General features: G+C 37.0%; 3 protein-coding genes across 3 annotated transcripts; all 3 read right to left on the reverse strand.

The window, feature by feature from the left end:
* Positions 1-3,338: 3,338 nt before the first annotated feature.
* LOC120779159 lies at positions 3,339-6,110 on the reverse strand. Its single transcript, XM_040111381.1, has 7 exons — positions 5,933-6,110; positions 4,582-4,734; positions 4,344-4,479; positions 4,153-4,280; positions 3,806-4,093; positions 3,519-3,746; positions 3,339-3,457 (listed from the first exon to the last, which is right to left on the reverse strand). The coding sequence occupies exons 1-7, from the start codon at positions 6,108-6,110 to the stop codon at positions 3,339-3,341; spliced, it is 1,230 nt and encodes a 409-aa protein (XP_039967315.1).
* A 10,408-nt stretch (positions 6,111-16,518) lies between these two features.
* On the reverse strand, positions 16,519-17,233 carry LOC120778020. Its single transcript, XM_040109691.1, has 2 exons — positions 17,128-17,233; positions 16,519-17,025 (listed from the first exon to the last, which is right to left on the reverse strand). Exons 1-2 carry the CDS (start codon positions 17,152-17,154, stop codon positions 16,615-16,617), a joined length of 438 nt encoding a protein of 145 aa, XP_039965625.1. The 5' UTR covers positions 17,155-17,233; the 3' UTR covers positions 16,519-16,614.
* A 4,874-nt stretch (positions 17,234-22,107) lies between these two features.
* LOC120778054 lies at positions 22,108-22,796 on the reverse strand. Its single transcript, XM_040109734.1, has 2 exons — positions 22,733-22,796; positions 22,108-22,655 (listed from the first exon to the last, which is right to left on the reverse strand). Exons 1-2 carry the CDS (start codon positions 22,760-22,762, stop codon positions 22,215-22,217), a joined length of 471 nt encoding a protein of 156 aa, XP_039965668.1. The 5' UTR covers positions 22,763-22,796; the 3' UTR covers positions 22,108-22,214.
* Between the last annotated feature and the right edge of the window lie 808 nt (positions 22,797-23,604).

Genomic DNA, 23,604 nt, shown 5'->3' on the forward strand with positions numbered 1-23,604 from the left:
CCAAACTGATGTTACTAAATATCACAATATCAACTGTGGGCGTCTAAGTGTGTCTAAGAAAAATAGCAGAAAAGCGAGATTTTGTCTGAGATTCTTCACTGCACGAAAACCACCAGATGTAATACGTTAATGCCAACGATATTTAGAGTCCTCGAAACACTTTTTGAGATGACCTTCAGCGAATTTTATTTTATCTCTTCGATCGACTGAAAACGGGTTTCACGGAGCGGCATTTTACTTTTTTTGCTTTAAATTCCGTCACAATCTTGGTAATTGTTCTTCCACAATTCCGGCCGTTTAGAAATCCTTGTTGACCGTCTGTCCCTAAGTAACAAATTCATGATGCACCAAACCAAGAATATCGAAAAAGCAATGAGCATCACCTTGATTTTTGAGCGCATTCGGCATGGTTCTTTTGGTTTCGGCTCATTTTTTTCCTTCATTCCGATGATTGTTGACTTGTTTGCATGTCAAACTCATAAGCCCATACCTTATCGGCAGTTATAATGCTCTCCATGAATGTGGGGTCGAAATTCGCACGATCAAGCATGTCAAAAAAAAACTGTTTACAGTGACGAGTCGAGCTATAACACGTTTCATACCCAATAATATCCATCAAAATCATTCGAACGGACTCGTCAGAGATGTCGAGCTCTCTTGCCATCTCTCTAGCACTTGCCTGACGATTTTTAAACACCATATCCTTCCTTCCCTTTTTTAATATTTTCATCAATTCAAGAGGTATAAAGTCGTCCAGAACGAGAAATGTCTTCAACGATCTCTCGACCGTCTCTAAATGCTTTGTACCATACGTAAGCTTGTGTTTTTGATAAAACTGATTCACCGTAAGTCTTTTCTAACATTTACTACGATGCCGCACATGAAATTTGGTTAGAAATACAAAATTTTAGACAAATTCTTTGTTCGATATTTTTATCCATTTTAAAAGTCACAATGCACTACTGAGGTGTACCGAACTAAGTATGTAGCTACTGTAAATAAACTGGTTGACAGATCGCACTCATATTTGGCATAGTAATTAAGGACAGCCCTACCAATCAAGCAAAATATATTTTTTGAAATATCATTTAACCGGGAATTTAAATTACAATTTATGGGACCATCTTAGTCACAATGTATAATAAGTGATTACCAGTAGGATCCATAGTAGAAATAAATTACCTGCATTGGTTTAAGGAGACAATTTCCTTGCTTGATTGATTTGTTGGTTGAAAAAGGCGCTGACTATTTTCCAATAAATTGGAGCATTGGCAGCTATAGAAGATATCCCGTTTCAACCGCAATGGAAATGGTGCAGCGTCTCATCATCCCCCGTGCTTTTCACCACTCCGTCGAATCCACTTTGCTAGTTTTCTGAAGATGATTTCTAAGGCGAAGAAGAAGAATATTTTTTAGGCGTAACTGGTTGTAATGCTACAATGTTTCTAAGTTCCTTCTTGTCTAGGAGTATAAACTTTTTGGTATGTTCACCATCAACACTAGCACAAATAACATTGTGGTATGTCCTGTGTTGCCAGTGTTCCAATACCTCTAGAGTTCGTTGCTTTACGCAACTTTTAAAGGAGTTGAATGATCAAGGGCGGTTTAAGGGGAACTAATTTCTGGGGCTACCCGGAGTAAACTAACGCGCCCGTAACATAGTAATACTTAGTTTAGACGCTACGGATAACCATAATTGCCATTTGGCTATCCACTAGAAAGTGTATGAAATTGCCCACTTGGCCCTTTCTGTTATACCTTCTGAGTTTGGATTGTTCCAAATTTCCCCCTTTGATCCGTCGGTGAATATATGGATCATGAAACTCTCGTTTATAGAACTATCGATCCAATCTTCTCGGCAGTAAAATGAAGGCGTTCTGTTTAAATCCTCAGGAATCTCATTTACTCGGTTGAATTTCCAATTAAGCCAGATTTCATTAAGAAGTTTGATTATGCTCGCAGAGAAGATGAACTTAGCATTATAAATATATTTCATTTATATACTATGTATTGGCCGGATATCGAAGAGAGCCTCTAGAGACTTTGTTGGTGTTTCATTGCACCCGTAATCTCCAGCAAGTATGTCCGTTGCAGCTATTCCAGCGGTTTAATTCGTCACTTTTAATGTCATGCAACATACCAACGCAGTATGGGATGGAGTCAATACAGCATATAGGGTATCCAACACCGCTTTGGGGCAATGAATCTCTTACACGAATCACAAATTCGTAGGGATGTTTTCAATGTGTTCTCTTGCGCTTAGTTTCTTATATAGCACAATCCCAAGACAGAGTTCGACGTGCAATAGTTCTACCCCCTTAAAGAGTTTGAATATAATTATGAAATTTTTGCCCTTCCTTTAAAGAGAGATATTTCAGTTTTCTCCGGATTAATGGTCTCCAGTGCAAGCATTTGACTCCGATCGTTCAGTTTGTATGGAAGCTATATGCTATAGTTGACGGATCTGAACAGTTTTTTCGGAGATTACATTATTATCTTAGAAAATAACCTGTGCCAACTTTTGTGAAGATACATTGCAGTTTCGACAAATGAGCAGCTTCTTGAAAATGACATTTGCAAAATTTCAAAACGATATCTTAAAAACTGAGGGATTAGTATATATATATATTCGTATATATACAGACAAACGGACAGACAGACGGACAAACAGACAGACGGACATGGCCAAATCGACTCAGTTCAACATACTGATCATTTAAATATATTCTTTATAGGGTCTCCGACGGTTCCGTCTAGGTGTTACAAACTTCGTGGCAAACTTAATATACCCTGTTCAGTGTATAAAAACTTCCATTAAATGTTGGTCTCGTATGTTCGAAATAACAATCGAAAAATAATATAAAAACCATATTACAGATCAATAGTTTCTTTGACAGTCCAAGGTTTTTATTACTAAGTTAACGTTTTAGCTCAAGTTATGTTTAACTTATAGAGCCTTTCTGAAAAAACTTCATTATAATAGACTGCTGGAAAAATTTACACCATTTTATGCCATGAACTTCAACTAATGATCGGAAATCTTGAATGAGACGATAAAGGTTCAAAATTAAATCAGATATGTATAAAATATATATTTCCTTAGAATTATGAGGTCTTACTGTGGACATATAACAATCAGAAACACTCTCCGGCATTGAAACTTTAAGTTAACAAAACCTAATCCCTCAATAAAAGAGCAGCCACAATAAGGATAAATAAGCAGACACAACCAAGAAAGTATGAGCCTACCCGCAATAGATACTCAAATATTCTTTTTAATTTTATTCAAAATATAAAAACAACTTAATTAAGTAATAAATAACATCAACTTAAACTAATTAGAAACCATTTGTACATGGCTGTTGCACGTAATCCAAGCAGAAGCCGCGGTTGTCAACATCTGTAGGCGCTTCGACTCCATCCGTATGGAAGTACAAGCGAAAAGGACGCACACTCGCTGTAATTTTATTCAATATAATACTAACCTTACAGCCACTTTAACTACAGTCAAGACTTACATTGCACGGTACGTTGAATGGTGCCCACTTCTGCGCTGAAAGTGCCGCCACAGACGCGATCCTCACAGGCAGCCAATGGTGGAATGCGATCCACCGAACGCATGCAGCCGATGAGTAGCCAATCGTTGATACATGTGTTCTGGGTTACTTGAGTGCCACCACCGACCATAGAACCGGTGGGATTGTTTGAGTTGCCGGAGATGGTAAAGGAGCGTGAGCGGTTGTTTTCTAAGGAATATAAATGTAGTATATAGTGGATCGGAAATACCGTCTCAGTTCCTACTCACCAGTATCCGGACAGGCATTATACTGTATGCTACAAAAATTACGCTCGGCACGTATACAAATACTATAGTCCTGATTAGAGAGCTGTCTTCCCGTTACCGTATTGAAATTGAAACTTCGTACACGCCCACTAATACCGGTGTAGTACTGCAGACAACCATGATCGGCACGACTCAAACTACCGCAGTGGATTTGCGTAACTCGTATACGCCAGATTCGTGAGAAAGTGCCACTCGTTATAACGGAGAGCACGATGGCGTTACTTTGACCCAAACCGGCGTCAATGTACACTGCCAAGAGAGGATTATCTATCAAATATTTCCAACAACAAAGTTATATGCTTTCTTACTGTGATCGCCTGCGGAGGCTCCACAAATTGTTGGTATCGGACTGCCGCCGGATACGAGTAGCTGATCCTGATTGCAGACATGGTTCAGCGCTTCGGGTGGTGCAATGGAAAACATATCTAAATCGAGTCTGGAAAGTATGTAGTTTGTTAGATCAAAAGTAAACTGTCTTTAAGAAACTTGCAGTTCTAACCTCAACTGACACACGTCTGGATGTATTTTCTGTACCGTCACTTGGCAGCTGCCAGTACCATCGTAGACATCTGGATGGTTGGGGTTGACAAAATAGGTGGAGTTCTCGCGTATAACTCCACCGCAAGTTTGTAGAACTGAAAATTTTAAAATATTTAAATTCGATGTCCGGAATGTGGAACTCATTTTGAAAGTGCTCTGCATATTGAAAATGTGATGATGGTATAATTTTTATTTACAAACACAACACAATCCATAACCGCCCGCGCAGGGTCCAGCTGGTATGCCAGCGCGTAGCAGACACTCCTTCTGCGGTATGCAATTGCCCTGTTCTCCAGATGATGCCGTACAGGTACCACTGCCAACGGGAACCACACTAAATATTGGCAAAACTATAAGTTCGAAATAAAATATAAAAAGATATGAGGATATAAGTTCAAAGTGATTTAAAATAGGTAAACACTAGTATTTTAAATTGTGAACTGAATTGTGGAAACAGTAGTTTATTCGACTAGAATATCGAAAATCCTTATATACTTCGAAGCTAATAAACTGAACACCACATCACATAAATGTCAAAGGTGCTCTCTTAATTTATTAAGATTTTCCGTACATTGACCGTTATTTTCAGCATAAAGTCAGCCATAAGGCGCGTCGTCGAAATATTCAGTATTTTGTGGCAAAGAAAGATATAAGTCGGTTCAGAACTGCAACAGACAGTATTTGTGTGATCTTCTTTTACTTTCATTTCATATTATCATAATTGTGACATATAGTATTTAAGGGAAATCTTGAGACCCAGGATTCATTATTGGATAATAATAATAGATCATGTCCGTGGTGAAGAAAATATAGTAGCCGTGGCTGAGCGAATACACGAAGACCGTGGAGAGTTTATTCGGCGCCGATTCGAACTTGGAATTTAGGTTCGGTAAAAAAAATCCATTACTTTTCAAATAGATAACTAAGCAATCTATATCTCGCGTTTTATAAGTACGATCGGTTTTTTACATGCTTTAAAATAAGTCTTGATACTGTAACAGCTAATCATGCGCAATTATGACTTCGCTCTTTGATGCACTACTCCCTTGCTAAATGTCGAAAAAAAACGATAAAACAATGGAAATCGTCGATACCGACGACATAAAGGGTGTTCTTTGGGCAAGTAGTTTTCACGGATAGGATGAAATAAAAAGGCAAGCATATCACGACGTTCGGTGTTTGAACATGTATCCTCTTGATAGCCAAAAACATCCGCTTGAAGGCGAGCTAAAGTGAGAAGATGAAACATCCCCTCCCCAGGATTGGGCCCGTCGCTTTGATTTAATCTCCGAAGAAATTGTACAGATCGGATCACTATAGCATATAGCTGCCACACAAACTGAACTATCGGAATCAAGTTCTTCTAGGGAATCATTTGTATTTATGAAGGGTATTATAGCTGCGGTGAAGCCGAAACTAAAGTTTGTTTCAGGGTTAAAATAAGGTAGCACCGATATTTTTTTATTAATACAGTTCAGTCCTGCGATTGTAATAAATACTATATAATATTTTCAATCACAATGTGAGAATCTTTTGACACAAACGTACACCTAGGATCACGAGCAGCCACAGCCGGCATCCACTTGCTACCGAATATGATATCTTTCCACGAACTGCCCTCTTGGACTTTGCAGGAATTTTGCGTGAGAGTAAATGTGAACAAAACGAATTTGAAAACGATTCTTATGTTTAACCCGCACGACAGTTTGTGTTGTTGTTGGCACATTTTAATGAATTTTTTTTTAATTTTATTTATTATTTATTGCTTCTGGTGATGAACCACTCTGCAGGGCCACTGAAACCGCACTGACGCGCCTGCGCCTTAACTGCCTCAATTTATGAACGTGAGAAACACAGTATTGCCAAATGTCACAATCACAGAGTGCCAAAGAAACGGTTTAATGACCGTCAACGGTGCAGATTAAATGAATTTGATAATTACAAAAAGTCCAATCCTCCTTCCATGCAACAAACACACCATGGTGGCTGGTGGGTGTTAGCAGCAACACTTGGTGACAATGCGCCGATGAATGCGCTGATGGCACACGGTTGTTGACTGCAGTCGCATGTACATGTGTGCAGTTGTGTGTGGCATATAATAATTGAAATATTTACTATATATTTGTGGGTGGTTTGAAGAGAGTTTAACACTTGGTAAACTTGAACAATTACCAACTAATTTGTTGTTGATGTTGTAAAGCAATTAGTTGCGCTACAATTAGTTGGTAGCATTGGCGAACAGCTATTAATATATATGTATGTATATATGCGAATGTGTGTACTATTCATGTTTATACAAATACTGTTATTATCTTCGTTGAATATTTTATGTGCAGGGTTGCCAAATATTGTTCACAGCTGCAATTATTTGATGAATATAGAGTCCTCAGTTCCGTTTGTCAAGCGTCTCTTTTGCGACATTTTGAACGAGTTTAGAGCATTGACACGCTCAAATTTTCAACGGATGAGACCGAGTCATATTTGTTCATACCATCTGAGCTATTGGCATTTATTTTTTCTAACATTAAATGTAACGGTGATATAAAAGGAATTATTTTCATAAAAATATTGAAAAGAGAGAGATCATCTTTCAAATAGATAGTACGAACTCCCACACTTTAATGCTTCGTAGAATAGAATTGTGGCACTTAAACATTTTTTTATTCCTCTGATAAAGAAGAAACGTCATGGTGGTCGATTTTGACAGCAGAAAAGATATTTGTGGCTATTGAGTGAAAAACTATCCAACATTCTGTCCAATTTACATTGTACTCTGAATGCTAATGCTAAGCTACGAAGTTTGTTACGCCCTACAATGTATATAAAAGTATATATATATATATATATAGGTGATCCAAGTAGAGATACTTTTTTCAATAGCCTGTTTTTGATAGAACACGCGTGAGTCGTGTCAAGCTGCCATGTAATTTTTGTTCAGTATTCTTTGGCATTTCATCATGAAAAGACTTACGTCGGAACAACGTTTACAAATCGTTCAACTTTATTACGAACAAGTAAGGAAGGGCTAAGTTCGGGTGTCACCGAACATTTTATACTCTCGCATGATAAAGTGATAATCGAGATTTCATTATCCGTCATTTACATATTTTTCAAATACCGTATTTGTGTAAAGTTTTATTCCGCTATCATCATTGGTTCCTAATGTATATATTATACAGATTATTATCCATATCATCAGGGTGTTAACGAAATATTATATACCGAATTTCATTGAAATCGGTGGAGTAGTTCCTGAGATATGGTTCTTGGTCCATAAGTGGGCGACGCCACGCCCATTTTCAATTTAAAAAAAAGCCTGGGTGCCGCTTCTTTTTGCCATTTCTTCCGTAAAATTTAGTGTTTCTGACGTTTTTTGTTAGTCGGTTAACGCACTTTTAGTGATTTTCAACATAACCTTTGTATGGGAGGTGGGCGTGGTTATTATCCGATTTCTTCCATTTTTGAACTGTATATGGAAGTGCCTGAAGAAAACGACTCTATAGAGTTTGGTTGACATAGCTATAGTAGTTTCCGAGATATGTACACAAAACTTAGTAGGGGGCGGGGCCACGCCCACTTTTCCAAAAAAACTTACTTCCAAATATGTCCCTCCCTAATGCGATTCTTTGTGCCAAATTTCACTTTAATATCTTTATTTATGGCTTAGTTATGACACTTTATAGGTTTTCGGTTTCCGCCATTTTGTGGGCGTGGCAGTGGGCCGATTTTGACCATCTTCGAACTTAACCTTCTTATGGAGCCAAGGAATACGTGTAGCTAGTTTCATCATGATATCTCAATTTTTACTCAAGTTACAGCTTGCACGGACGGACGGACAGACGGACGGACGGACAGACAGACATCCGGATTTCGACTCTACTCGTCGCCCTGATCACTTTGGTGTATATAACCCTATATCTGACTCTTTTAGTTTTAGGACTTACAAACAACCGTTTTGTGAACAAAACTATAATACTCTCCTTAGCAACTTTGTTGCAAGAGTATAAAAATACAACTTGTGTGTACAGCTCTATTGGCTTTCAGGATGATCCAACGTCTTAGAGAAAAGTTTATTCAGCGATGAGGCAGATTTCTGGCTCAATGTATGTTAATAACCGAAATTGCCGCATTTGGGGCGAAGAGCAATCTGTAGAGATTCAAGAGCTGATCTTTCTAGATCCAGTTAATGCCTATTAGCCCCAATATAATTAAAATTTGTATATATTAGTCCTAAATCATGGAACTGAGCATGCAATTCTCTCAATATTTCACTTTTTGCAACAGTTGGCAACCATAAATTCTGTTTTAAATGCACCAGTTGAATTATTGTGTTATTTAGATTAACATAAATATGAGGTAACAACGCGTTACGCTTTGTAAGAGATTTGTCAATGTCATTTCGCTTTAATTCCGGTGGAAATGCTAGTGTCACCTACAAACATACACCAGGGCATATAAGTACATATCTGTAATAACAAAAATGTGTGTGCTTGCAACAATTGTTTATTCAGCTTAAAGCCAAGCATTTTGTCAACACCTGTCACAACAACATTTCCTGGTGACAATAATCGCTGCATGACAACAACACTTTGGCAATTCCCACAATTTCAACGCCCAGCGAACCGCATGCCGCGCCCAAACTGCAAATTATGACAGTGGATTAAGTTCTCATAACTGTTATGAGCGCGGCACTCAGCAAAATACTCATTTACTATTTATGAAAATTGCAATATTTGAGTCAATTTCGTTATTGCGACATTATATTTTAATCAACTGGGCCTAAAGATAGTTAAGTTCCAATGTTGACAGTTAATTAATTTAAAATTGTCATAAAACGCGCGTTTATTACTTTTAATGTGTGTAGTTAAATAATTTTGGTTTTGGTTTTTGCTCAATTTCCAATGTAGGTCACTGTCACTCAAAAATTGTGTAATGCGTGTATATTTCAGCAATAAGAGTTTAAGCGATGGGTGAGTCGACAAATTTGAAGCAAAACTGAAATTAAATTAGACTATAGGGTACATCACCGTCAATCAGCAATATTGAAATATGATAATGCAAGGGAGATCAACCGAACTGGCTTAGCTCTTTTTGAAGAACAAAAACTCAACTTGTCACCAAATTAAACATTTTTCGGTATTCCCACAAAGAATATTCAGTAAGAAACTGGAGTACTACACCCTGTGAAGGAAGTATCGGGAAGTAGAAAGTAGAAAGAATCATGAGTACCGTGGTGTCCTTCACTATGAATACGTTCAAACCGTCAACAAAGAGTATTATCTTGGTGTTATGAGGCGCTTACGAAACATAATCCGTCGTAAACGTCCGACTTTGTGGGCCAACAATTCGTGGATTCTTCATCATGATAACGCACCATCAACAAATATCATTGAGCAAGCACCGTATTCCCCTTTGACTTTTTCTTATTCTCCACACTTAAATATCCACTTCGGGGAACACGCTTCGACTCAATTGAAGACATCAAAACAAATTCGACGCCAGAGCTGAAAGCCATCCCGGTAAGTGCCTATAAAAAATGTTTTGACGATTGGAAGAAGCGTTGGCATATACGCATCGCTTCAAATGGATGTCACTTTGAAGGCAACAAAATAAATTTGGGTGATGATTGAAAAATTTTCGTTTTATTTATAAATTCCCGATACTTTCTTGACATGGTGTATATAAGGGGGAATGTGAAAGTATATGTTCTCATCCGATAGCAAAATAATAAATATTTTGTATATTTTTACGATTTTTGAGTAATTATATAACCTCGCATATTCAAAAATTACAATTAAACGGTCACATGCAACCAAATTATAGAATTTTCTGGCAGATTTTATGTAGCGTTTTTTAATTGGCACTAATTATGCAATACTTTAACTATTTATTTGATAGGTGGCAACTTTAAAAAATAATTTAAATTCTACAGTAATTTTGTGAGGTTTTTAAAACGCCATATGATGAACAGCAAATTGATATACTTTTCAGTACTATTTCTTGTTATTATAGATGGCAACGCTATTCCTAAATATTGGCAAATATTTTATGAAGATCATTACTTTTAAACCTTTGCCGTGTTTACGTCTCAGATGATCCATCAGTAACTGGCAAATGACGCGCGTGATGTTAGACTTTTGACTACATATATTCCCACAGGAAAATGTCGCACGGTGGGATATCACAATCCAATCGACCGACCAAAATGTGAAATTATCTGCTCACTGAAGTGTTCTCTCATTAAATCTATTGATTGATGCAATGTGTGGGAAGTGGCGCCGTCTTGTTGAAATTAAATTTCGTCGAGATCACGTGCTTCAAATTCAGGCATCAAATAGTCGGTTATCAGGGCGCGACAACAGTCGCCATTGACGGTTACGTTTTCACCAGCATCATTTTTGAAGAAATATGGACCGATAATTCCACCGACTCACAAATCACACCAAACCGTTTTTTTTTCTGTATGAAATTGCAACTCTTGAATCGCTTGAGGTTGCTGTTTTTTCTTGTTTATATATTCATTTAGCCAGAAATGGACTTCATCGCTGAACACAATTTGGCTCGAAACTTCGGATCTTCTTGGAACTTTTCAAGAGCCCATAGAGTTAAGCGGTGTCCCTTGGGAAGGTCGAGCGGATTCAGGTCTGGCACAAGCGGAAAATACGCCAAATCGTTCCGAGTTGCTGCGAACGGCGGCGAATCGACTCTCCACGGTCTTCGTGTACACTCTCAGTACGGCTGCTATATTTTCTTCACTTCGTGCTGGACGTGGTCTATTCAGTCAATTATTTTCTAATAGCGAAGTGCGTGAAACACATTCTTTAGAAAACGTGAATTTTCGTCTTTCCGTGATGAAATACTAAACAATACTAAACAAAATAACGTTACAGCTTGCACGGCTCACACGTGATCTGTAAAAAAACGGCTATTAAAAAGTACCTTTACTCGGTTCACATGTTAGATGGTTAAAATAGGGACCGTTGTGTTTTAAATCCGGTGAGTTCAACCATTAATTCGACAAATTTGCCCAACCAAATAATTTTCGCCAATTATAATGATTACAGTATAATATATTCAATAAGTTATGGAAAAAGAAACTAAGTTTTAACAATCTTATCAGAATTTTATGTTTAAACATTTGATGGTACCTCACAATGTTAGTAGTGACCAAGGTCAGAAATTTGGAAACTTAACTCACAATACTTACTACAAGGTGCATTCAAAAGTAAACAGGCCTTTTTGAATCTAGCTCCCCCTGGTGGCGCCATCTATATGTCGACTGGTGCGTTAAAATCTGCTATCTTTATCGATTGTCCAGTGAGAAGCACAGAAAATGGGTATGGGAGTGAACGAGGGCAAAACGAAATATCTCCTGTCATCAAACAAACAGTCGTCGCACTCGCAACTTGGCTCTCACGTCACTGTTTACAGTCATAACTTTGAAGTTGTAGATAATTTCGTCTATCTTGGAACCAGCGTAAACACCACCAACAATGTCAGCCTGGAAATCCAAAGCAGGATTGCTCTTGCCAACAGGTGCTACTTCGGACTGAGTAGGCAATTGAAAAGTAAAGTCCTCTCTCGACGAACAAAAGCTGAACTCTATAAATCGCTCATAATTCCCGTCCTGCTATATGGTGCAGAGGCTTGGGCGATAACAGCAACCGATGAGTCGACGTTACGAGTTTTCGAGAGAAAAGTTCTGAGAAAGATTTATGGTCCTTTGCGCATTGGCCACGGCGAATATCGCATTCGATGGAACGATGAGCTGTACGAGATATACGACGACATTGACATATGTAGTTCAGCGAATTAAAAGACGGCGGCTACGCTGGCTAGGTCATGTTGTCCGGATGGATGAAAACACTCCAGCTCTGAAAGTATTCGACGCAGTACCCGCCGGGGGAAGCAGAGGAAGAGGAAGACCTCCACTCCGTTGGAAGGACCAAGTGGAGAAGGACCTGGCTTCGCTTGGAATATCCAATTGGCGCCACGTAGCGAAAAGAAGAAACGACTGGCGCGCTGTTGTTAACTCGGCTATAATCGCGTAAGTGGTGTCTACGCCAATTAAGAAGAAGAAGAAGAAGTGAGAATTTCATGACATTTCATTGTTGGAAGTGAAGTTATTGCGTTTTAAATGTCAGGATGTTTGTGTTATCGGTACGAAAATAAGCTTCAAACAAAGAACCAACATTATATTTTGTTTTAAGACTAAAAAACCCTTACCGAAACGTTTCAATTTATGAAACAAGTTTATGGCGATCGTTCTTTCAAATATATTTGCCGATATAACTAGAATATTCTACTGAGCATACTACTCTTAACATTATCACCAATCTTGAGACTCAGCATTCATTATTATATAAAATTCTACCGAATGGACAACGTCCAGTACGCAGTGAAGAAAATATAGCAGGCATAGCTGAGATCTTTAGTGATAAAAGTTCCCCAGTAAATTTAAGTTTCTGTGTGTTTTCTTAAAAAAATAGGGAACCCCGAAATGGATCTCCCTTTATAAAAGTTTGACATTGACAATTGATTAATAACTTTTCTGTTAGCTTTCACATACCAAACTCTCATCTCAGCCTTTATAAATAACTTTACACCCTTTTATCACAGAGAAAATATGCGATATCCTGCTGACTTTAGTGTTGTTTGGTATAAAAAACTGATAAATATATTTTAAATATCTAGTTAAATAGTGTAAAGTATTTACGCACAACCTTAAGAATTATAAACTGTGCAACAGGTTATTGTGTCGGTGGCGTATGAGTAACATAATTTCAAATTTGTTCAACGCTCTACCAGAAAAATAGTATTAGGGGTTTCATGAAGTTATAAATTATACCGAACCGAAAAAAAGCGTTGAGAAGTGTAATTATACAAATACAAATTATTAATTCAACAACAATTTTTTAAACAAATGTAAAAATTTATGATTTTACGATGCATTCTTAAAAAGTGCATGCTTACCTACATACATATGTATATAAGTATTTGGAAAGAGATTTCATTTTGTAAAGTATTATGTATCTAAATCTTAGTTAGCTTCAGAAATATGATTTGTTGATTAACAAATTGTCTGGAATAATATGTACATATATAATAAGGTTGTCCCTTCATAGCTACATTTTTATTGCATTTACTTAAAACAGGCGCTTACGTTGACGTAATATTTAGAAAACTATAAACGGCGATATATGTATGTACATACTAATAATTTAGCGTCATTTTGGAGACAGTTGAGATACGCAGACTGTAACCAGCATCACTTAGCAATAATATATATGTACTAAATGTCCTTGAGATGCTTTTGACTCCACTGCCAAATAAAGTTAAAGTGAACAAGTAAGCAAGCGCAAAGTTCGTTATAATTAAACATTTTGTACTCTTGCAATTTGAGATGATCAAAGACAGGGAAATAGTCACTTTATATTGAATGTTTAACTCAACATTCAATATATGACGAATTCGTCAATGACTACAATTTGGTATATTATTAAGTTATATTATGTGTTATAGTCTTGCTTACTTTCATTACTACATTTTACTCCTGCGAAATATTTATATTGAAATCAATCCCAAATGCAATATACAAGTATTTGATACCAACTCAACCAAATGTTTAAAATATTGGATATATGAGCGAAAAGTCAACAAGAGAATACTATTATATGCGACGTATGTGTTAGGGATACGAGTTTTATACCAAGATCTATATGAAGATTTTCTTTAAGATATTTCACATATTGTGCTATACTTTGGGCCTAAAAAGCACGAGGAAATTGTAATTACATTCCTCAGGTAAAAATATTTCAAAAAAGCCAAGTTTGAAAGGCTGTCCTTAATTACTATGCCAAATATGAGCGCGATCTGACAAAACAGTTTGTTTAGAGCAGCTGCTTCAGTCGGTACACCTCAGTAGTACGGAATCATTGTGAATGGTGGAAAATGGTTACGGTGATTCAGTTTTATCAAATGCACAAGCCTACGAGTGGTACAACGCCTTCAGGTCAAGATATCGTTGAAGACATACGTCGGTCCGTTCGAATGATTATGGTGAATATTTTGGCTATGAAACGCGTTCTTGCTCGTCTCGTCAGATCTCTTTGGTGCGAATTCTGATCCCACATTCATGGAGAGCATTATCAGTGCCGGTGCGACATGGGCTTATGAGTTTGACATACAAAGAAGTCAGCAATCATCGGAATGGAGGGGAAAAAACGACAAAACCAAAAAAAACCGTGCCATAGCCCTCTAAAAACAAAGGTGACGTACATTGTTTTTGTAAATATTCGTAGTTTGGTGCATCAAAAATTTGTTCTAGAGGGACTGGCGGTCAATAAAAAGTTTTATTTGGTCGTATTAAGGCGTTTGCGTTAGAACTATGAGATTTATCAAAATAATTAACTAAATATTGTAGACATTTAAAAGGTCTACAGAAAACTCCACAATTATGTATGTATATCTATCTCTTATGGATATCCCACATTAACATTTTTTTAACAACTTTTTTTTAATTTTTAACCAATGCAGCATTTAATACTTATCCAATTAAATACCTTAAATACGTTGTTGACTTTATATAGATCTACATGGCCATTTAGAGCATCTGATTTAAATAAATATTTTCGAAGATATGTATTACAGATTTAAAAATTGCGGGACTTAGCGGTTGCAGCGGTGTCGGCCGGCCGGTCAGGGCTGCGGTAGCGTGCCTATAAATAGCGCGTCGGAGGCCGTGGTTCTCCCTATAGCACTTTAACCATATTTTCCCCCAAAAAGTAATGCTTTATTAACACACGGAATGCTTTATAATCCACGTTTTCGTAAACTAACACAGGTTGCTTTACAAAAATGCTAAATCTCATTAATTAATACTTGTAGTTATAGTCTAACTAATTGAAATCATATGGATAAGAACAATGTGTACAAATTATTCAATTTTATTATCAATATAAAAACAAGAAAAAACGTTAACTTCGGCTGCATCGAAGCTAATATACCCTTCCCAGGGGCATTTCTTTTAGTAAGTATGTTTTCAGCTTGTATGGAAGCTATATGCTATAGTAATCCGACCTGAACAATTTTTTCAGAGATTATATTATTATCTTAAGCAGTAATCCATGTCAAATTTCGTTAAGATACCACGTCAAATGCGAAAGTTGTTCATACAAGAACTTGATTCCGATCGTTCGGTCAACTATAGCATACAACTGCCATACAATATGCTATAGTTAACCGATCTGAACAATTTCTTCGGAGATTACATTGTTGCTTTAGAAAATAATCTATACCAAATTTCGTGGATATATATTGTCAGATGTGAAAGTTGTCTATACAAGAACTTGATTCCGATCGTTCAGTTTGTATGGCAGCTATATGTTATAGTGGTCCGATATCGGCAGTTCCGACAAATGAGCAGCTTCTTGAAGAGAAAATGATGTGTGCGAAAACCCTGTTCAGGGTATAATAAGTAATTAAAAAAATCATATTCTCCGATGAGGCTCAATTTCATATTTCATATCATCAACCATAAACCATGATCTTGATAACATCTGGTTCCTAAAAGATAGAGCTGTGTGCCACACAGTACGTGCAATATCCGAATTGTTGCGAGACAAGTTGGAAGATTTGATTATTTCAAGAAATTGGGACATTGAATGGCCTCCCAGAAGTTGTTTAACACCATTAGACTGTTTCTTGTGGGGTTAATTGAGCTCGTTGGGCTTTGGCAATAAACCATATTTTCTTCAAGATTTAGGAGTCAATATTGAAAGTGCTATTCATGACAGACAACTTGATTTAGTGGGAAAAGACTTGAAAATTGGGTTCATCAAATTCGTTCCTGCAATATTAATCGTGGAGACTATTTGAATGATGAAATATTCAGAACTTATTTGTATCGATTGTACTTCAAATTAAATAAAAAATATTTGAATTTCCTTAACTATTAGTTTTTTTATTTAAAGGAATCATATCGATCTTATTGGACAACTCTATATACATATATTACCCAACATCAATCTCGATTAGTTTTATGGGTCACAAATTTGCGTTAGGTGAATAAAAACTAATATAAATATTATTTACACACTTCTGGACTTGTTTGATGAAGAAACATATAACAACACTTTCGCTCACAGTTCTATTTTCATCTTTTATTGAACACATGAAACATTTCTAAAACAATATGTAAACTTCCTTATAACTCACTTAAAGCAAATCACTTATGTCGAACACTCGGCGCCGCCAACAACACAAATTTCAGGACGTGAAGAATCACAAGTCAAACCACTAGGACAACTGCCGACGACGCTCCGTAACAACGCAGTACTGTTACACTGCGCAAAAGTGGTGGGAGTGAGACAGGTGAAGAGCTTGTTGCCATTACAGGCGCCACAAGCATTTTGTTCGGCTGCGCAATCCGCTGTAGATACTGAGCCCGCTACACACCGCTCTGGTGAATTGGCAACGCACACCTCTCCTGCGGGACACTGAAAGACCTGCGACGAATCTGGTACACCTTTGTGGCAAATGAGGAATGAACTATCGCTGAGGCATGCTATACCGTTGACGCTGCAAGTGTTGCATTTGGCCGTTGCGGGAGTGTAAAGGAGGGTTGTCGCGAGGAGGCAACTCTATTGAAAAATAAAAAAATAAAAAGACGAAATAAATTGACTTTTTGCATATATAAATAACATATGTATATATATATATATATATGATATATACACACTAACCGTTAGCAAAACTTTTGTGGAATTCATTTTTGTATCTGCGTTGTAACTGTTAGGCACAACTAAATTCAACTGAACTGTGTCTTCTCGCCGTTAGCTTTATAGCCGCCTCTAGATTGTTGCGTCTACGTTTTCCACCACGAAGATTGCTAACGATAAGACAAGACAAGAAGACATATGTGAAAATGATTGTGATGTTGATTCAAATAGCGAGAAAATAGCGAAAACAAAACAAATAAAGCAATTTTTTGAAATATTTTTTATCAAACGGCGGTTTATCTCGCTCATTTATCATTTAGGGATGAAAAAGATTTATGCTAAACAGCTACCGTTTGTCAACTTCATGTGATAAACTGACTATGATAAGTGGATTAGGTGTTTTCATATCAAATAAAATCGTCACTATATATAGTTAATTATTCTTTCCTAGCGATAGCGAGTTCTAACGGAAGATGACTCCATAATGTAAGAGTTTTTTTACAAATGATCGTCATGACTGCTTTGGAAAAATAAATGTTTGTGTTGTAAATAAATATAAACTGGGAAATATAACATTTTAAATCAAGTCGCAAGGTTGTGTATGTGCCCTTGGTCGAAATAGAAATTTGAAATAGTTTATAAAACAGTTAAAATTTTTAAGCTTTTATCTAATCTTGCTAATGGAATAATTTTAACTGAACCACTCCTTGAAAACAGAGTTTGAACTTTTTAAGAGATTACATGGGTTTACGTGTTTAAAAAAATCAAATTTTAAAAAATCGAAATTTTTTAAATATCCTATTATATTTTACAACACCTCTAGAATATTGCCCTAAATTTTCAAGTTGATCCGAGTAATATTTTCGGAGATACTTTTTGAATTTGAAATTTTAAAATTTTTTCATACTAAAATTATTGTTAAGTGGCAGCTCCATATAAAAGTACAATTTTAATTGATGTCTGCTGGAAGAATTTTTAAAGCTCATATAAAGCTCAATATTTGCTAAAACGAGGGTTGCCATTAATATTTCAAGATTAGAGAACAAATACAAATGTTAATAATAATTTTTATTTTAATTTTAAAATAGTCTTCATTAAGATCTTTATTCTTTGTCATGTGTTTGAACTGATTTTTGGAACACTTTGGCCACTTTACTTGGGATATCTCCAAAATATGTGTTCTTAAGTCATTTGCCGCCTTTTCAGGTGTTGGAAAACGTTCAACTCTTAGTTTAATTATTTTCGCAAGGAATTAAAAAGAGGACATGGTCAGGTGCCAAGTCAAGACTTCAAGATGAATTACTCATCAAAGTGATGGTTTGAGTGCTCGATGTTTGAACGCTCGCATTCTTATGTTGAAGAGTGATCCGTCTTCAGCGGTTGATTTTACTGATTTCTTGGAAGACAACTAGTAAACAAATGGTTGTGTATCACTCAGAATTTATTGTGCTGCGTAGTAGTATGGTGCGATACCTTTATATCATTTAAAAAATTGGCAACCAAAGCTATCACATCTTTTAACATTTCTCCCAACCAATCGACAGCATCCTATTTTTGAGCGATGGACGAATTGTGTAGGATCCAACGTGAACCATTTTTTTATAGTACAATGTTCCTGCAATATTGAGTTTATGCTGATCCCACTGATATCTACAGTTGCCTCTATCTCACGATAGGTGACATGACGATCTGGCAATATTAGTTTGTGCACAGCATCAATAATTTCCGGAACAAAAACTGAATTTGTACGACCTTTCCTAAATTCGTCATGGAGTGATTTACAACATCGATTGAATTCACCATACCATCGGGAAACACAGGTCCTTGATGAAGTTTCATGCTCAAAAGTTTTATTAAGTTCATCGATGCACTGTTAATGAGTTAAGCCACGTCGAAAGTTGTTGCTTGAAAATGTTCGCGGTTTAATTATATATTTGGTCGAGATGCATATTTCAAGTTACTGCAAGTAACATAAATAGCAGTCGTATGTGAACGTCAACATTCTGAGTTTTTATATGACTGCAGGGGGCCGCACTTACGCCTATGCCTTGGTATGAAGTTTTTGGTCTATCAACCATCAACACTACATCAAGTAAATTTGTGGTATGCCTTGTGTTCTAAGACCTGAGGTGTTTCTCTAGCATCCACAGCTTCAAACAACCCTTGAAGGAGTGGAATGGCCTGGGGCAGCTTAGGCGGATTGTGTCTCCAGCGGCCCAACTCGTCTGCCTTTTCATTTCCTTCTATTCTTATATGATCAGGTTCCAGATGATAGCGACTGTGTTCTTGCTAAAAGTTTATTTATTGCCTTCTTGCATTGCCTAACGCAATGAGACTTTGTATTGGCCCTACGGGTGGTTTTAATTGCCGCTTGGCTATCCACTAAAATGTTTATGGAATTGCTGCTTAGAGCACCTTCTGTTACGCCCACTATTTCGGCCTGAAAGATTGAAGAGTAGTCATTTTGTTTGAAGCTGCATTTCGTGTATGGATTACTACAGAAAACGCTGGCTCCCGTTCCTGTTTCGCCATTTCATCTCTCAGTGAATATATAGACTTCGGCGTTGGTCCAATCTTTTCTCCTTTTAAATGAAAACTACGTATGTGTTTCTTTCTTCTAATTTCTCCTTTACTCGGTCGGTCTCAAGCTAAGTTTTTTTTATCAAGGATACCACGGAGATATTTGACCGAATTCGAAAGTGAAATCGTTTTACACTTTAATGAGGGGATATTGATTTATATCACCAAAGCTAGTACAACAGAAATGTTTTCATCTATAGCATATTAGTATAAAAAAAGTTGTGCAAAATGAGTAACGTGTACTGGTTAATTGCCAAATAGTTTTCAAGGTTGTCTTAAACTCCTTAAGTTAAATTTAAATTTATCTTTCAAAATAATATCAACAATAAAGAAAATATTTGCGAAAGCGTGGGATGCGTGAAGGACGGTTTAAAGAATTCTCAGAAATGTTAGTAAATAAACAAGTAGATATACAAATATTTGTATAGACACGCTTTTCGCATGCGTTCACCACTAAAAAGGTTATCAGTTCCATTGCTCATGGCCAAAATGCCACATAAGTCAAGATACTGGCCGGCTAGTTTAATAAACTTTTGCAAGGATGAATGGAATTTTGCTCATGACTTCAAGAGTTTTGTTAGAAGGTCAATTAAATTAATTTCAGAAAAATATATGAGTAAAAGAACATGGAAGATTCCACTGACACATGTGATTGTTTTATGTACGTGCAGGTTTTAGTTAGCATTATAATTTTTCAAGGTTCAGCTTTTAGTTAAAGAGATCGCATTGGCCTTTATCACATCACATAAATCACAACTGAAAAAGTGTCTTTAGCGGAGTAAACATATTGATAATAACATTCAAACATTCATCAATCGAACTATTAGACTTGAGTCTCTGACTAAAAATTTCTATTCATAAAAGAATATAAGAATAACTAGAGCTCTACCGGTGATTAAAGAAAGTCTACAAAATCGCACATGCTCTCAACCCTTTTGAAACAAGAATTTATGTTGACATAGGTGTCACCTCACTCTGCTAATATGGAGGCTGATATAACATACTGATAACTCAAAAACTTATATACGGTCATTCAAATTAGACTGGAGGACGATGCCAGCTTCGACAAGGTCCGCTGATAACAGCTGTGTTCCAAGAATTCGACAGATCAAAAACGATACGGTGGCTTCGGCTCAATATTGGTTGAAAATTTAATGAAAAACTACCGAAGAATAATTTGCAGTATGTAACGGTGAGTAAGAGCTGGTGGCCCGTTATTCCAGCCTCTTTTTACGAAAAGCCTCGCGGAAACGACGCATACGAGTACCACTCAAGGAGTATCCCTTGTTGACAGTTAAGCCGGTAGGAAAGTGTTCGGAGTGCACCAAAACTTCAATAATCGAAGAAAATTCATAACATAACTTTGCATGTTGACCTGTTTTGACGTGGTTTTTCAGCTTCGGCTCACCTTTGTCACGATTTTGTCCTAAGCATAGATTCAAAACTCATCGCCAGTATTTATACGTTTAATTACATTCTGGTAGTTGGAAAACATTATTAATTTTGGAACCAATCGTGCTTGCACTTTTCTTATCACTAATCCTTCCGATATTCCGACAATGCCAGTAAACTCTTTGACTATTAAACGTCAATTCTCAAGCACCAATTCCTTTATTTTATTGACGTGCTAATCATCAGTTGATCTTGATGACCGTCCTGTACGTGATTCCTCGTTAACGCGTACTCGACCCCGTTTGAATAATTTGTACCAATTTAAATTAAAAAGTATTACTATTTTTGGCCTACAGTTTGGATTTTTGGCTGACAACCCCGCTTCAAATTTGTGTGACAGTAATAGCAGGTAGTAGACTGTCGAGATGTGTTCAGACGTTCAGACAAATTGAAGCTCATAGCAGCTATATGTATAATTAAATCTGAAAATACAACCGGCTAACGATTTGAATCCAAAGAAAAATACTTCGGTAGTTCTTTTTAGCTATGTTGTTTAATATAAACAACCTAGTCGAATCAAGGTTATAAATTTGGAAATATCTCTTGTCATTAAACAAACAGTCGTCGCACTCGCGACTAGGCTCCCACATCGTTGTTGACAGTCATAATTTTGAAGTCGTAGATAATTTAATCTATCTTGGAGCCAGTATCAACACCAACAACAAAGTCAGCCTCAAAATCCAACGCAAAATATCTCTTGCGAACAGGTGCTACTTCGGATTAAGTAGGCAATTGAGAAGTAAAGTCCTCTCTCGACGAACAAAAACCAAACTCTATAAGGCGCTCGTATGCTATTCGGATCTTACGTTATGTTAACTTTTCTTTAGAATAATAAAAAATGGGTATTTTTCTGTCAGTCTCACCCATGAATTGATTCGGTTCGTTATTTTAATTCTCACTCTCTTCACACACACACGTCATATGAGAAGGTTTATGGCTGGCATCCAATCATTTTCATAAATTATAGAAAAATTGATTTAACTAAATATATCGTTTATTTTACTTTTCTCTTTATTCATACAACAAACAATTTAAGCCTAGACAAGTATAAGCAATTCTCAACTCGAAGGAGAATGTATTTAACTCGCAGGAGCATCAAGATCGCACTCAATGTCACCGTCTAAATAACATGCATCGACACAAATATCGCCACCTCTCTGTGCCGCGCATGTTAAACCGGTTGGACACGTGCCCGTTGTGACGACTGTTGCGCCATTACATTGAGCAAAGGTGGTGCGGCTGGTGCAAACAAACGTGGGACTGTCCGCGGCACAGCCACAGGTGGTGTCAGTGCTCGTAGCGCAATCAGCTGGTGCATTAGCAGCGTCCGAACATTTCATCAGCAGACTCGTACAGGTGCCACCGTTGGGACATTCGTGGCGGGTGGTGTTGTCGGCTTGGTTGCTGAAACAGATATTGAATTCCGTCTCGCTGATGCAGGCTATGCCATTGCTGCCGCAAACACCGCAAGTCGCTGTCGTCTGTTGTACCAGCAAACTGACTGTCGCCAAGAGAAGCAACTAATTGGAGAAAAATATTTAGAAAAAAATATTTATTGAGTATATTGTGCACATGTTGCCGTAGTTGCTTTTCTTACCGAAATAGAAATTTGTGTGTTGGACTTCATATTGATTAGAATACCGTGTGTTTTTCTTGCCCTGTTAAGACTAAATTTGTTTTAATTGCTCAACCAGCTTTTTATATCGCTGCTCGGCAGCCAAACACAGTTGGTGAATAATAAAACACACCAAATGTAAATAAAAATCATATAAATCAGAAAAAACGCACACTTTCACACGAATTTTGTTTAAACGAGATAGCTGTGATGATGCGTTTGTCTGTTTCGTAAAGTTCCGTTATGTTGTGAACCTCACACAGTGAAAAGTTAAAAATATGTATGTAGTTTTATGTCAAATCTCCTAAGTTTACATATTTCTCGTATAAACCCTTACTTCAAATGCAATTTGCAGTGCTCTTTTGTAAACTCCATTTATTTCTGAGTTTCCTTTTAAACAGCCTTACGGTCCTCTTTTCGCTGAGACTTCTCAACTCCGCCATAACTCGTCGGCCAGTTCTAATTTTAAGTCCTTACATAGCTCTCATTTTAGCTGTGTAAAACCCAACGACTGTCCTTTTAAGTCTGGGCTTTGATATCTCTTTGAAGAAGTTAGGTTAAGTTAGGTTTAGGCAGATCTAGAGATCACACTTGGATTACTAGGTATAGAAGATTTTCAAGCCCTAAAATCAGAAAATTTGTATTCGATCTTAAGAGCCAGCAAAATCAACCTCTGCAAAATTCATCCATCGTTTAATTTCTATTCCCACCATATGAATCTGAAAATTTAAGCTTACACGTTTTTTAGCCTTTACCTTGCAAGCGCAGAACAACTTCTGCAGCTGTCGTCCGATAAGATTCTGAACCTCACAACCTGTTGGAACTCCCGCAATTAGGGAGAGGTAAATCATACT

The sequence above is a fragment of the Bactrocera tryoni genome, chromosome 5 (assembly GCF_016617805.1).
Source record: "Bactrocera tryoni isolate S06 chromosome 5, CSIRO_BtryS06_freeze2, whole genome shotgun sequence".
Classification (NCBI taxonomy): domain Eukaryota; kingdom Metazoa; phylum Arthropoda; class Insecta; order Diptera; family Tephritidae; genus Bactrocera; species Bactrocera tryoni.

Coding starts and splice junctions, on each gene's coding strand:
- LOC120779159 (XM_040111381.1), bottom strand. CDS start 6,110: ATGTGCCAACAACAACACAAACTGTCGTGCGGGTTAAACATAAGAATC. Junction 4,480..4,581: donor TTATGGATTGTGTTGTGTTT/GTAAATAAAAAT, acceptor TAAAATTTTCAG/TTCTACAAACTTGCGGTGGA. Junction 3,458..3,518: donor CATTCAACGTACCGTGCAAT/GTAAGTCTTGAC, acceptor ATAAAATTACAG/CGAGTGTGCGTCCTTTTCGC.
- LOC120778020 (XM_040109691.1), bottom strand. CDS start 17,154: ATGAATTCCACAAAAGTTTTGCTAACG. Junction 17,026..17,127: donor CCACAAAAGTTTTGCTAACG/GTTAGTGTGTAT, acceptor ATTTTTCAATAG/AGTTGCCTCCTCGCGACAAC.
- LOC120778054 (XM_040109734.1), bottom strand. CDS start 22,762: ATGAAGTCCAACACACAAATTTCTATTTCG. Junction 22,656..22,732: donor ACACACAAATTTCTATTTCG/GTAAGAAAAGCA, acceptor TTCTCCAATTAG/TTGCTTCTCTTGGCGACAGT.